The 15,416-nt window shown below is 52.3% G+C and overlaps 1 protein-coding gene across 1 annotated transcript in view; it reads right to left on the reverse strand.

Annotated features, from left to right (window-relative positions):
* The window catches only part of DSTYK (dual serine/threonine and tyrosine protein kinase), a 38,660-nt gene that overhangs the window by 18,211 nt on the left and 5,033 nt on the right, over positions 1–15,416 (reverse strand). Inside the window, exon 2 of the mRNA XM_064173474.1 lies at positions 9,046–9,431. Coding sequence (XP_064029544.1) covers positions 9,046–9,431 — 386 coding nt within the window. The remainder of the gene's footprint in view (positions 1–9,045; positions 9,432–15,416) is intronic.

The raw sequence follows: 15,416 nt of genomic DNA on the forward strand, positions 1-15,416 counted from the left end.
GTTTCCCTTCTTTGCCAGAGAAATGAAAGCCTTGACCACGTTTCCCACTTGCTTTTGGAGCTAAGAGGAAGTCCTTAATGCCACAGCATGGAACTCAGACCTGCCTGCTGCAGGGAGGAGGCTGAGCAGACTGGGATGTGTAGTGCTGCAATGTTCACCAGAAGAGATGACTCAGAGCAGCCACTGTAAACAAAGGAGGAAGCCAGAGCTGTCTCTAGGAGACAGGGAGAAAACCAACACAGACAACCCAACACCACATGAGCAACTGGGCCTTCTGCTTCCACAGAGGCCTTTCAGGCTTTTCCAAAGAGGATTAGCAATTTTTTTCCCCCCCTCCTCACCCTTTTTTTGACCCACAGAAGCTGCAGTGCTGTCTGTGCAGCGTCATGCTATTAGGGATCAAGTCCTGCCTATATGGGGAACACCTCTGACTCAACCTGCATTCCAAACATTCCCAAGCTGGTTCTCCCAAGGTCATGCTGCTATAATCACCCTCAAATGCTTCTGTGGCAGCTGCAAGCATGAAATTGCTCTTGAGTAACTTTGTTCTTAGTTTACTTCTTTAAAAGTTCCTTTAGAAGGCATCAAAGCCTCCCACCTAGCAAACCTGAACATCAGGTACCAAGGATCAGGTTGAGCTCTTCACTGGAAGCATGAGGCAGAAGGGCTGGCAACAGCAAACAAGACAGTTAGAAGAGCATCCCATGAGCTCACAGGAGCATCACAGAATGGGTTGGGTTGGAAGGGACCTTAAAGATCAGCTAGTTCCATAGGCAGAGACAGCTCTGGGTTGGGAGGGACCTTAAAGATCAGCTAGTTCCATAGGCAGGGACAGCTCTGGGTTGGAAGGGACCTTAAAGATCAGCTAGTTCCATAGGCAGGGACAGCTCTGGGTTGGAAGGGACCTTAAAAATCAGCTAGTTCCATAGGCAGGGACAGCCCTGGGTGGGAAGGGACATTAAAGATCAGTGAGTTCCATAGGCAGGGACAGCCCTGGGTGGGAAGGGACATTAAAGATCAGTGAGTTCCATAGGCAGGGACAGCCCTGGGTGGGAAGGGACATTAAAGATCAGTGAGTTCCATAGGCAGGGACAGCTCTGGGTTGGAAGGGACCTTAAAGATCAGCTAGTTCCATAGGCAGGGACAGCTCTGGGTTGGAAGGGACCTTAAAAACCAGCTAGTTCCATAGGCAGGGACAGCCCTGGGTGGGAAGGGACATTAAAGATCAGTGAGTTCCATAGGCAGGGACAGCCCTGGGTGGGAAGGGACATTAAAGATCAGTGAGTTCCATAGGCAGGGACAGCTCTGTGAAGACCAACTTGCCAAAGTCCCCATCCAACCAGCCTTTTGAACACTTGGGAGCCTCCAAAACTTCTCTGGGCAGCCTGTTCCAGTGTCTCATTGCCCTCATGGGGAAAAATTTCTTCCCAATGTCTCATCCAAATCCAGCTTGAAGCCATCATGTCTAGTCCTGCCACTCCATGCCTTTGTAACAAGTCCCCATCCAGCCCTCTTAAAACACTGGAAGGCTGCTCTAAGGTCTCCCTGAAGTCATAGAATGAAGCAGGTTGGAAGAGAGCTCCAAGCTCAGCCAGCCCAACCTAGCACCCAGCCCTGCCCAACCAACCACACCATGGCACTAAGTGCCCCAGCCAGGCTTGGCTGCAACACCTCCAGCCACAGCCACTCCACCACCTCCCTGGGCAGCCCATTCCAGTGCCAATCACTCTCTCTGACAACAACTTCCTAACAACATCCAGCCTAGACCTGCCCTGGCACAGCTCCAGGCTGTGTCCCCTTCTTCTGGTGCTGGCTGCCTGGCAGCAGAGCCCAACCCCACCTGGCTACAGCCTCCCTGCAGGCAGCTGCAGACAGCAATGAGCTCTGCCCTGAGCCTCCTCTGCTGCAGGCTGCACCCCCCCAGCTCCCTCAGCCTCTCCTCACAGGGCTGTGCTCCAGGCCCCTCCCCAGCCTTGCTGCCCTTCTCCAAACACCTTCCAGCACCTCAACAGCTCTCTGCAATGGAGGAGCCCAGAACTGGACACAGCACTGCAGGGGTGGCCTGAGCAGTGCTGAGCACAGGGGCACAAGAACCTCCCTTGTCCTGCTGCCCACACTGCTCCTGAGCCAGCCCAGGATGCCATTGGCTCTGCTGCCCACCTGGGCACACTGCTGGCCATGCTGAACAACCCAAACTCTCCCAGCCTGTCAAATCACCCAGGGCTTCAGACTTGCAAAGCCAGGATGACCACTGCATCCCAAATCCCAACAGAAGAAATTAAGGATCAAGTAGGTCTTGACCTACAATAAGCCAAGAGCAGCTTCACTCCCTGCCCACTGCACTGTGCCACCTCACATCCACAGCCAATTCCTCCTCTCCAGCTCAGTTAGAGAACATTGATTCACTGCATCCCAAGAGGACCCTGCCCTATTTTGCCAGGCTTCAGGCACTTTAATCACTCTTTGTTCAGTTAACTGAGGTGCTGAGGAACTAACCCCATTTAGGCAAAATCTGACCCAAACTCCTACCAAGCAGATTACCAACCACCAGTAAGGTTGGAAAAGACCTTTAAGAGCATCAATTCCAACCACCACAAACCAACTACACAACCATTAAACTGTATTCTGGGGTTGTTCAGCTTGGAGAAGGTCCCAGGGAGAACTTCTGGTGGCCTTTTAATGCTTAAAGAATCACAGAATGGTTTAGGTTGGAAGGGACCTCAAAGCTCAGCCAGTTCCAAACCCCCCTGCCATAGGCAGGGACATCTCCCACAGGAACAGGTTGCTCAGGGACTCATTCAAGCTGGTCCTGAACACCTCCAGGGAGGTTGTGGAGCACAGAAGCACCCAAGGTGATCTTTGATCTGTGCTTCTGTGCTCCACAACCTCCCTGGGCAACCTGTGCCAGTGTCTCACCACCCTCAATCTGTGCCAGTCCCTCACCACCCTCACTGCAAACAACTTCTTCCTAACATCCACTTTCAGTCTCCCCTCTGCCACTTCAAACCCATTCCTCCTCATCCTCTCATTCCCAGACCTTGTCAACAGTCTCTCCCCAGCATCCCTGTAGCTCTCCCCACCCCCAGGAGGCCAATAAGAAACCTAGGCACAGGCTTCTTTGGTGTGAGGGTGTTGGAGGCCTGCAGCAGGCTGCCCAGAGAGGTTGTGGAGTTTCCTTCCCTGCAGAGCTTCCAGCCCTCAATGGCCATTGTGATCCTGGGCAAGCTGCTGTGGGTGCCCTGCTTTAGAAGGGGGAAGGTTGGACTGGATGATCTCCAGAGGTCACTTCCAACCCCCACCATGCTGGGATTCTTGTGATTCTAAGCCACACAACACCCAGTCCTTCAGAGAAGCCTATTTTGGCTTCCAGGCACAAGTGATAAGATTTAGGGAAAGAGCCAACTGTTTCCTCCTCCTCTAAATCTAATCACCTGTCAAGCCAGATGGATTATTCCCCACGACCCTGCTGCATTCCTGGGCACAGTGATTCCCCAAGGAATACAGCAGCTTTGCTGAAGTTTTCCCTTCTCTGCTACTTCACATTTAAAAATAACCAAACTTCCCAAACCTGCTGGCACAGGGAAGTGTTCCCACAGCAGCTCCACCCTGCAAACGACCTTGTTGGTTCCCTTCTCCTCAGCCCTCTTCTGTGATCACAGAATCAGTCAGGGGAGGAAGGGACCACAGGGATCATCTAGTTCCAACCATGGGTAGGGACATCCTACCCTAGACCAGAATCAGTGATGAGAACATCCTTTAGGAGCACAGAAAAGCAAGAACAATCCCAGCCTGGATCTCAGGCTGAGGGAAAGAATCAGTCAGGGGTGGAAGAGACCACAGGGATCATCTAGTTCCAACCATGGGTAGGGACATCCTACCCTAGACCAGAGTCAGTGATGAGGACATCCTTTAGGAGCACAGAAAAGCAAGAACAATCCCAGCCTGGATCTCAGGCTGAGGGAAAGAATCAGTCAGGGGTGGAAGGGACCACAGGGATCATCTAGTTCCAACCATGGGTAGGGACATCCTACCCTAGACCAGAGTCAGTGATGAGAACATCCTTTAGGAGCACAGAAAAGCAAGAACAATCCCAGCCTGGATCTCAGGCTGAGGGAAAGAAATTCCTTCCAGTGAGACTAGGGAGAGACTGGAACAAGTTGCCCAGGGAGGTTGTGCCTGCCTTCTCCCTGCAGGTGTTCAAGGCCAGGCTGGATGAGGCCTTGAGCAATTTGGGCTGTGGAAGGTGTCCCTGCCCATGGCAGGGGGTTTGGAGCTAGATGACTTTTAAGGTCCCTTCTAAAACAACCTCTCAAGAGCGTTCCACTTGCAGCTCAGGATGCAGCAGGGAGATGTGCTACCCTTGCACTGAGGTTATCTCCAGGGAAGAGTTGGGTTAGTTAAGACTTGGATGCTGTTAACTCACAAACATCTTCACCTTTCTTTAGCAGAGTCACAGCCAAAGAGTTGGGATATAGCAACCTTGCACCCAGTAGCATGACTCAGCAGCAAGTGCCTGCACCACACAGCAGCACAGCCTAGGTGCCAGCCAGGTTGTGTAATTAGAGCTCTCAGGAAGAGGTCTGAAAAGCAGCAGCAGCATTGCCCAGGTCCTGCAGTCACTGAGAGCTCCTCTAAGGGCAGACTTTTCTGGTGGAGAAATGTCCTCAGCATGGGAAATGGAGGTGAGGATCTCAAACTGAAATCCAGGGGTGAAATACTCATAGAAAGGGTTAGGTTGGAAGGGACCTCCAAAGCTCAGCCAGTCCAAACCCCCTTGCTCCACTACAGCAGGTTGCTCAGAGCCTCACTCTGAATATCCCCAGAGGTGAAGCCTCAACCACCTCCCTGGGCAGCCTGTTGCAGTGTTCAGCACCCTTCTGGTGCAGAACTTGTTCCTCACATCCAATCTAAATTTCCTCTCACTGCAAAGGCCTGAGGGACAATGGTTTGCAAACACTCTCTGCAGCCTTCCTGTAGTCCTCTTCAGGTACTGGAAGACAGCTCTAAGGTCTGCCTGGAGTCTTCTCCATGCTGAGCAACCCCAGCTCCTTCAGCCTGTCCTCACAGCAGAATCATAGAATCAAGCAGGTTGGAAGAGAGCTCCAAGATCATCCAGTCCAACCTAGCACCCAGCCCTAGCCAGTCAACTAGACCATGGCACTAAGTGCCCCAGCCAGGCTTGGCTTCAACACCTCCAGCCACAGCCACTCCACCACCTCCCTGGGCAGCCCATTCCAGTGCCAATCACTCTCTCTGACAACAACTTCCTAACAACATCCAGCCTAGACCTGCCCTGGCACAGCTTCAGGCTCTGTCCCCTTCTTCTGTTGCTGCTTGCCTGGCAGAAGAGGCTACCCCTCACCTGGCTACAATGTCCCTTCAGGTAGTTGTAGACAGCAATGAGGTTACCCCTGAGCCTCCTCTGCTGCAGGCTAAACACCCCCAGCTCCCTCAGCCTCTCCTCACAGGGCTCTGCTCCAGGCCCCTCCCCAGCCTTGCTGCCCTTCTCCAGACATCTTCCAGCACCTCAACATCTCTCTGGAATTCAGGAGCCCAGAACTGGACACAGCACTCCAGGAGTGTCCTGAGCAATGCTGAGTACAGGGGCAGAATAACCTCCCTTGTCCTACTGCCCACACTGTTCCTGATGCAGCCCAGGATGCCATTGGCTCTCTTGGCCACCTGGGCACACTGCTGGCTCATCTATCAGTACTCCCAGGTCCCTTTCCTCCTGGCTGCTCTCAGCCACTCTGGCCCCAGCCTGTAGTGCTGCTTGGGGTTGTTGTGGCCAAAGTGTAGAACCCTGCACTTGGCCTTCTTCAATCTTATCCCATTGGCCTCTGCCCACCCATGCAGCCTGTCCAGGTCCCTCTGCAGGGCTCTGCTACCTTCCAACAGATCAACACCTGCTCCTAGCTTGGTGTCATCTGCAAACTTACTGATGCTGGACTCAATCCCCTCGTCTAGATCATCAACCCAGCTCCAGCTCCCTGATCATCAGTGTGGTACTCTTCTAGACCTGCTCCCTCAGGTCCTATGCCCTTCCTGTGTTGAAGTCTCCAGAGCTGGATGCAGAACTCCAGGTGAGGTCCCACCAGAGCAGAGTAAAGTAGCAACATCACCTCTCTCCATCTGCTAGGTGCCAGCCAGGCTAATTCAATCTCTCAGATAAAGGCCTGAAAAGCTGCAGCACTCCTCAGGTCCTGCAGTCTCTGAGAGCCCCTTTGGAAAGCAGATCTCTGGTGGAGAAGTTTCCTCACATTGGGCAATGGAAATGATCTCAAAGAGAAATGCAGAGGGGAAATTCTCATCTCTTAGAACTGTTGGAGTGCATCCTAAGGATCCATAAATGTCCCTCCATTGTTTGGGTATCTGAAGGGAAGTTTAGGAAGCAGTCCTGAACACTCTGCTGTCTGGGGGAAAACAAGCAGATGAACAGAGGGATTGTAGAAAAGAGGATGGGGTGGGGGAGAGAAATTCCAACTGCTTTTCCTCCCCCTCCACCCAGGTGGTGTTGAGCTCTTCCAAATTCTTAGCTTCCTGGGCAGATGTAAATGCTCAAGCTTTGTACTGACTATCACTTAACCATCAGGCATGGCAACTGTCATTGGTCCTGCTTCATAAGCTAAGACAAAGCAGAAGTTTCTGCAGACAGGCAGCTCTGGATAGTATCCAACACCCCTCCCTCCTCCATCACTGCTCCAGGCATGTTCCACTGGTTCCAGCAGTGGTGGCCATGACAAGCAGGTGCTTACTGCAAAAGCTGTTAGAATCACAGGATCATGTCTGTTGGAAAAGACCTTTAAGGTCCAGTCCAACCATTCTCTAACTCTACTGAGGCTGGTGGCTGAACTCTGGCCCTCAGCACCACATCTCAGACTTAGAAAGACCTCCAGGGATGGGGATTCAGCCACCTCCTTGGGCAGCTTGTGCCAGTGTCTGAGAACCCTTTCAAAGAAGAAGTTTCTTCTGAAGGACATGGAAGTGCTGGAGCAAGTCCAGAGGAGGCCACCAAGATGCTGAGAGGGATACAGCAGCTCTGCTCTGAGGACAGGCTGAGAGAATTTGGGCTCTGCAGCCTGGAGAAGAGAAGGCTTCTAGGAGACCTTGGAGTGGCCTTGCAGGATCTGAAAGGGACTCCAGGAGGGCTGGGGAGGGACTATTGAGAAAGTGTTGTAATGACAGGAGGAGGAGGAATGGGTTTGAGCTGGCAGAAGGGAGATAGAAACTGGATGTTAGGGAATGATTTGCAGTGAGGGTGGTGAGACACTGGCACAGGTTGCCCAGGAAGGTTGTGGAGCACAGAAGCACAGAATATGATCTTTGATCACATTGGGTGCTTCTGTGCTCCACAACCTCCCTGGAGGTATTCAGGACCAGGCTGTATGAGTCCCTGAGCAACCTGTTCTAGTGGGAGGTGTCCCTGCCTATGGCAGGGGGGTTTGGAACTGGCTGAGCTTTGAGATCCTTTCCAACCTCAACCATTCTGTGTTTCTATGTCCAACCTAAACCTCCCCTGGTGCAACTTAAGACCACTTCACTTGTTACAGACCAATCTCCACCTAGCTCCAACCTCCTTTCAGGAAGCTACAGAGAACCAGAAGTGTCCATTCTCCAGGCTGAACACCCCCAGTTCCTTCAGCTGCTCTTCCCCAGGCCTGTTCTCCAGACCCCTCCACCAGCTTTCACTGCTCTTCCCTGGACCCAACTCCAGCAGGCTGTGTTGGTGTGTGCTGAGCAGAGCTGGAAAACACAAATTAGCTGGAAGGGTGGAAAATAAGAAGCAAAAGGACTCCAGAAGAGGTCAGGCTCCTGTAATTGAAGAGGAACCTCTCCCCAGCCCCATTACCTGCTGAACTTCACTATCCTCACTATTAGTCTTGATAAAAATAACAACTTTTGTTTTTTCTTTTATCCCCTTGAATCCACCTAAGGACTCCTCCAGCTCCCTCTGAAGCTAGCTGTGATTCACCCTCCCTCTCCTTCCATTGGAAGAGCTTTTGATTTCCCCAACCCTTTTCAAACTAATCTGACTAGCTGTTTTCATCTAAGTGCCCTAAATATAACTGAAGGCAGACAGAGAGATCTTTGTCACTTCACATGAGAAAGCTGAAAGAGGGTTGGGAAACTGCAGCCTGGCTAAAGTGGCCCAGCTCAAATATAAACCTCAGGCATAGAAGTGTGAAGCTAAATCCTCTTTTATGCAGAGCAAGGAAGGATTTAGCAGCAAGATCCAGGAGAGGCTTTTATCTACATTTGTATTTCTGTGGATTTATTTCTGAGATTTGGAAGAAATTCTTTACAGTCAGAGTGGTGAGACACTGAACCAGGCTGCCCAGGGAGGTGATGGAGACATTTGGAGTTCCAGTTAAGGAAACTCAGCTGCCAAGATTTGTAGAACAGTTTGGGTTGGAAGAGACCTCAGAGTTCATCTGGTCCAATCTCCTGCCATGCCCAGGGACACCTCTCAACTAGACTCAGCTGCTCAAGGCTTCATCCAGTCTGGTCTTGAACACACCCAGGAAGGAGGCAGCCACAGTCTCCCTGGGCAGGCTATTTCAGCCTCACCACTCTCCTACTGAAGAACTCCTTCCTCAGCTCCAGCCTAACCCTGCTCTGCCTCAGCTTCAAACCATCCCCTCTTGGCCTGGCTCTACACACCCTTAGGAAAAGTCTCTCTGCAGCCTTCCTGAAAGACCCCTTCAGGTCTTGGAAGGCAGCTCTAAAGTCCCACTCCTGGAGTCTTCTCCCCTGCAGGGTGCACCCCCCCCCCAGCTCCCTCAGCCTGTCCTCACAGCAGAGCTGCTCCAGCCCTTGGATCATCTTTGTGGCCTCCTCTGGCCTCACTCCAACCATAATGCCAGAAGCCCACATTGCAAGGCAAGCACACAAGCAGACAAAGGGATGTCCAATTAAAATCCTAATCAAATTGAAGCTGGGAGACAAATTGCTGTGCTGGAGAGTTTGCACCACCAGCTTTATTAGGGACTCTCCATGCCACACCTTCAGTTCACCACCAGGGTGGTGAGCAGCCACCTGAGTTACCTTCAGCAGCGAGTAGGGCAGCATGACCTCCAGCTCTGCTATCCGGTGAGCAGGATCTTCATTGTCCCCACGAATCTCCAAGTCCTCCTCTGGAATGGTGTCCCAGTGCCCTCTGTGGGCTGCCAGCATCTGGACCAGTTCATACTGCTCGGGCAGTGCCAGGCTAAGGCGGGTTTGTGTCCCGTGTGTGAATCGGATCCGGCGCCTCCTGCAGTCCTCCTCCTTGCTGATCTTGGTGGTAGGCAGCAGCTTCTCACCCAGCAGGATGTTGAGTAGTTGGCATTTGGCATTGCAGTTCTGGCCAAGAATCAGGAGGCAAGGGTGCCAGCTTACAGTCCTCTGGAGATGCTCTTCTTCATGGCGAGGGAAGGAAATGAAGCTCTGCCCTGAAAGGGAGGGCAGAGCATTAGGACAGCTTGAAGGAAGAGTCACAGATTGCACTGGGTTGGGAGGGACTTCCCCCTCCCTCAAAGGTCAGCTTGTGCAACCCCCCCTGCAGGAAGCAGGGACACCTCCAATGAGATGAGGATGCTCAGGGCCACATAAAGCCTGACCTTGAATGTCTCAACCACATCCCTAAGCTACCTGTTCCAGTGTCTCACCACCCTCACTGTGCAGAACTTCCCCCCCATGTCCAGCCTGTATCTCCCCTGCTCCCATTTCAAACCTTTGCCTCTTGTCCTATCACTGCAAGCCCTGCTAAACAGCTTCTCCCCAGCCTTCCTTTGTGCCCTCTTCAGATAGTGAAATGCAGCTCTAAGGTCTCCCTGGAGCCTCCTCCAGGCTGAACAATCCCAACTCCCTCAGCCTGTCCCCATAGCAGAGGTGCTACAGCTCCCTGATCATCACAGGCTCACAGGGTGTCAGGGGTTGGAAGGGACCCAAAGAGATCATCCAGTCCAACCCCCCTGCCAGAGCAGGACCACACAATCCAGCTCAGGGCACACAGGAACACATCCAGACAGGCCTGGAAAGGCTCCACACAAGGAGACTCCACAACCTCTCTGGGCAGCCTGTGCCAGGGCTCTGGGACCCTTCCAGCCAAGAAGTTGCCCCTTGTGTTGAGCTGGAACCTCCTGTGCTGCAGCTTCCATCCATTGCTGCTCCTTGTCCTATCATCTTTGTGGCTTCCTCTGGACCTACTCCACCAGATCCATGTCTCTTGTGTTGAGGGTCCCACAGCTGGACACTGCTCCAAGTGAGGTCTCACCAGAGCAGAGTGATAGAATCACCCCTCTCAATTCACTGGAACACAAAGTCTCATCTCTAGAGCTCAGACAATGCTGCCCCACAGCCCACCAAGAAACCCACACAGCACCAAGAATTTGCTTGTGTGTCCTAAAAATCAGTGTCAGCAATTCAGCCTTTCTACTGCACCAACACAGAGGACCACAGGAGGTTTGATTCTCACCAAGCCACTGAGACAATTCCTCACTGTTCTCCCCACCTGTGTCCCTGGGAATTGTGGTGGAGGTGTTTAAAAGCCACAGAGATGTGGTGCTGAGGGAGATGGTTTAGGCTCAGACTTGGTAGAGTTAGAGGATGGTTAGGCTTGATCTGCAAGGCCTTTTTTAACCACTATGATTCCATCTGCAGCTTCTTCAGAGCAGCAGGGTGAGGGAGGGGATTCTGCCCCTTGGCTCTGCTCTCCTCACACCCCACCTGCAGTCCTGGGGGCAGTTCTGGAGCACCCAACACAAGCAGGACATGGAAGCATTGGAGCCAGCCCAGAGGAGGCCACCAAGATGCTGAGAGGGCTGCAGCAGCTCTGCTGTGAGCACAGGCTGAGAGAGTTGGGGCTGTGCAGCCTGGAGAGGAGAAGGCTTGGAGGAGACACTGGAGTGGCCTTGCAGGATCTGAAAGGGGCTACAAGAAGGCTGAAGATGGACTATTGACATAGTAATAGGTCTGGTAATGACAGGATGAGGAGGGATGGGTTTAGACTGGCAGAGGGGAGATTGAAAGTGGATGTTAGGAAGGAGTTGTTTGCAGTGAGGGTGGTGAGACACTGGCACAGGTTGAGGGTGGTGAGACACTGGCACAGGTTTGCCAGGGAGGTTGTGGAGCACAGAACATGATCTTTGATCACATTGGGTGCTTCTGTGCTCCACAACCTCCCTGGAAGTGTTCAGGACCAGGCTGAATGAGTCCTTGAGCAACCTGTTCTAGTGGGAGGTGTCCCTGCCTGTGGCAGGGGGGTTTGGAACTGGCTGAGCTTTGAGATCCTTTCCAACCTCAACCATTCTATGATTCCCTGCACTCTCTCTCCTCACCCAGCTCCCAGCTGAAGCAGCCGTTGGCCCATCCCCCTAACCAGGCCCTTTGAATTCCTACTCCATGACTCTGCAACTCTCTGCATTCAGTTGACTACACAAATTCAGCCTCGGCACCGAATTTAGCTCCTGACTTCTCCTACAGCTCCTAAAATACAGCTTCTCCCACACTCAGTCAGCCAAGCTGAAATCCAAGAGGCTTGGTGTTACCTTGTGCATAGCAACAGAACACTTCTGATAGTACACCTTCCAGCACCTCAGCAACCTTAGAGGTTGGAAGGGACCTACAGAGATCCAAGTCCAACCAGGAACACTGGAATGCTGCTCTGAGCTCTCTCCAGAGCCTTCTCTTCTCCAGGCTCAACACCACCAATTCTCTCAGCCTGTCCCCATAGCAGAGCTGCTGCAGCCCTTGGATCTCCTGCATTGCCCTTCTGCTCCACTCCAGCACAAGCCCTGTGAGCACAGAACAGCCTGAGAGCTACTCCATGGGCCCAGCTCTGAGGACAGATGGCACCAGAGAATCAAATGGCAAATGGCAAATGCAAGTCCCCAAAATAACTGCCAACTGTGAGAGTTCTGAAGAACAATCCCCTGGTGTCAGGCAAACTGAGCAGAAGGTCAGGTTCAAGCTGGACTCAAACAATACAGCAGAGAGAGCAGCAGGGATTTTGTAGGGCAAGGTCTTGTTTCACCAAGGCTATTAAAATTCTTTTAATGAGTCATGTTCTGGCATCCAAAATTGTTTCAGCATCTCAAGCCCCAAGAAAACAAACCAAGCTGCTCTCATACTCCAAGACAGCCCTCAATTAGAGATCACACACACCACAGCTACCCCTACCCCTATCCCTACAGCATTCCAGCCCTCTCTTTTAATTCAAATCACTGCAATCAGGAGCAATCCCATGTGTGGCTGCTTCTGTCTTAGCTCCAGCTTCAGGCTTCTTCATCACCATACTAAAGATTTGCCTCTCCTTCAAATCTGCAGCCTGCAAACAGGACTGCTGGAGGAGTTGTCTCCAGCAGGAGTCCTTCTACATCACAATAGCACAGGGAAAGCCTCTGTGTGCCCCAGCAAGCTCCTCTCCTGCACCTCTGTCCCACAGGCACTGAGCCTTTTAAGTCAACAGTGTGGAAAAGGCCAAGGCAGACCCTGCTGCTGGGAACAGAATTGATTCCTGGACTGGAGATTAGGAAGAAATTCTTTCCAGTGAAGGTAGGGAGACCTTGGAGCAGATTGCTCAGGGAGGTTGTGTCTGCTCCCTGCCTAAAGGTGTTCAAGGCCAGGATGGATGAGGCTTTGACCAGCCTGGGCTGGTAGGCTGCCCATGGCAGGGGGGTTGGAACTGGATGATCTCAAAGGTCCTTTCCATCCCAAACCATCTGTGATTCTATGAAGTGTGACTCTTGGTAGATCTTGAAAGGCTTATTTACAAGACAGTTACCACCAGAGCTGAGTGGCCACATCAAGTGACTGAAGGGCAGAAACTGGCCAGCAGCTCACAAAGATAAAACCCAGCAATAAGCCACAAACACCACATTTTAGCCTTCATCTACAACATAAAAAATTGCTTTGATGTATCTGTTGATATTTCAGCTGGAATTCAGACAAACTCTTCAGTTAGCAAGCATGATAAAAACCAACTCAGGAGGAGCCATCCACACTATGAAGCCTTCTTCTGAGGAGAGAATCACAGAATGGCTTAGGTTGGAAAGGACCTCAGACATCATCTGCTCCAACTTCTCCATCACAGACAGGGACACCTCTCAACTAGATTTGGCTGCTCAGGGCTTCATCCAGCCTGGCCTTGAACACCCCAGGAAGGAGGCAGCCACAAATGCCTGGGCAGCCTGTTCCAGAGCCTCACCACACTCCTATCTAATAACTTCATCACCTTCAGCCTAACTCTGCTCTGCCTCAGCTTCAAACCATTCCCCCTTGGCCTGCCTCTAGACACCCTCAAGAAAAGTCTCACTGCAGCTTCTTGGAGGGTCCCTCCAGCTCTGAGGTCCCTCTGGAGTCTTCTCCTCTCCAGGCTGAGCATCTCCAGCTGCCTCAGCCTGTCCTCACAGCAGAGCTGCTCCAGCCCTTGGCTCACCTTTGTGGCCTCCTCTAAGCCTCACTCCAGCAGCTCTGTGCCCTTCTTATGCTGGGGATACCTGGAGGTAGGATTGGAGGTGAGGTCTGAGCAGAGCAAAGGGGAAGAATCCCCTCCCTTGCCCTGCTGCCCACACTTCTGGTGCAGCCCAGGACACGATTCGCTTCCTGGGGCTGGGTGAGCGCAGACTCCCGACGAAGAGATGAGCCAACATTCCCACAGCTCTGTGAGCACCTCCTGCTTGTGACAGGGCTTTTGCCAAAGCTAGGAGCTGGTGCTAACACAGGGTACCCAAACACTGTGTCATTGGGAGACATGTGATGAACACATCAAAAACAAGGGCTGCGGGGGAGTCCCGGAGCGCGTGCATCCCCTTACGCCGCGCCGGATGAAAGGAGGCCTGTCCAAGAACAAGGGCGTCTCTCACCAAGGCTCATCACCAAATTCACTCAAAACACTTGGCAGAAGAACCTGAGGTTGAGTTTATGGAATCTCTAGGAGCCCTGAGCATCTTAACTCGTCCCCTTTTCAAGCAAGGGTAAATAGACATAGAGAAAACAGGTCTGGATGGTGAAGTCTGTTCAGATCGCCCAGTTAAACCATTCTCGAGCTCTACCATGGTGGAGGCTAAACCAGGGCCCTCAGCATCACAGCTCTGCCTCTTTGAAACACCTCCAGGGATTGAGGACTCAACCACCTCCCCAGGCAGCCTGTTCCAGTCTTTGAGAACCCTTTCAGTCACAGACTCACAGAATTAACCAGGTTGGAAAAGACCTCTAGGAACTTCGAGTCCAACCTGGCACTTAACTCTTCTAATTAACTAAGCCATGGCACTAAGTCAAGAAGGTTCCTCACATGCCCAGGGAGGTGGTGGAGTTGCTGTGGCTGGAGGTGTTGTAGCCAAGCCTGGCTGGGGCACTTAGTGCCATGGTGTGGTTGGTTGGGCAGGGCTGGGTGCTAGGTTGGGCTGGCTGAGCTTGGAGCTCTCTTCCAACCTGCTTGATTCTATGATGTATCAGCAAGGATAAAGCTTGTTTGGATCATTATGAGTCAACAGCAAGAGGCTTTGCAAGCCAGGGCTGAAGTTGTAACCTCCTCCAGGCACCTCTGGAGGTTGTCACTGGTCCAGGCTGCAAGGAAGCAGCCACAGGAGAAGTCTGTCCCCCTGCCATGAGAGCACAAAGCTCATCCAGCTCTGGTTGATTCTATGATTCCATATCCAACCTAAACCTCCCCAGTGCCATTTCCTCTTTTCCTATCCCTTGTTATAAGGGAGAAAAGATCAACCCCACCTGGCTCCAACCTCCTTTCAGGGCGTTGTAGAGAGCCAGAAGGTCTCCCCTCAGCCTCCTCTTCTCCAGGCTGAACAATCCCAGTTTCCTCAGCCTATCCTCATGGCAGAGGTGCTCCAGCTCTCCAACCATCTTTGTGGCCTCCACCAGCTCTGTGATGGGCACACCAGAAGTGGATGCAGCTGCACCTTCTCCATCTGTGAGAAGCCTTCAAGAGAAGGCTGCAGAGGGACCTTAGCCCAGCTCTTCAGTACTAACAGGGCCCACAAGAACTATGGGGACAAGCTTTTGAGCAGACCCTGCTGGGACAGGACAAGAGATGGTTTGGAACTAAAAGAGGGAGTTTCAGACTGGAGAGAAGGAAGAAATGTTTGACACTGAGGATGGTGAGAGCCTGATCCAGGTTGCCCAGAGAGGTGGGAGATGCCTCATCCCTGGAACCATTCCAGGACAGGTCTCTGAGCAAGCTGCTGTAGTTGGAGCTGTCCCTGCAGACTGCAGGGGGGTTGGATTAGATGAGCTTTAATGGTCCCTTCCCAGTCAAACCAGTCCATGATTCTATACAGCAACATCAGCAGCTCCTGCTCCACAGATGTTCTAACATCAGCTGCTCCTGCAGCCTGCAGAACCAAGCTTCAACTTCTGCTTCACTTGAGGCTTGCTGGCAAATGCCTCCTGCCATCTATTTGAGGAGTTATTTGCCAAGT

The sequence above is a fragment of the Pogoniulus pusillus genome, chromosome 39 (genome assembly GCF_015220805.1).
Source record: "Pogoniulus pusillus isolate bPogPus1 chromosome 39, bPogPus1.pri, whole genome shotgun sequence".
Classification (NCBI taxonomy): Eukaryota; Metazoa; Chordata; class Aves; order Piciformes; family Lybiidae; genus Pogoniulus; species Pogoniulus pusillus.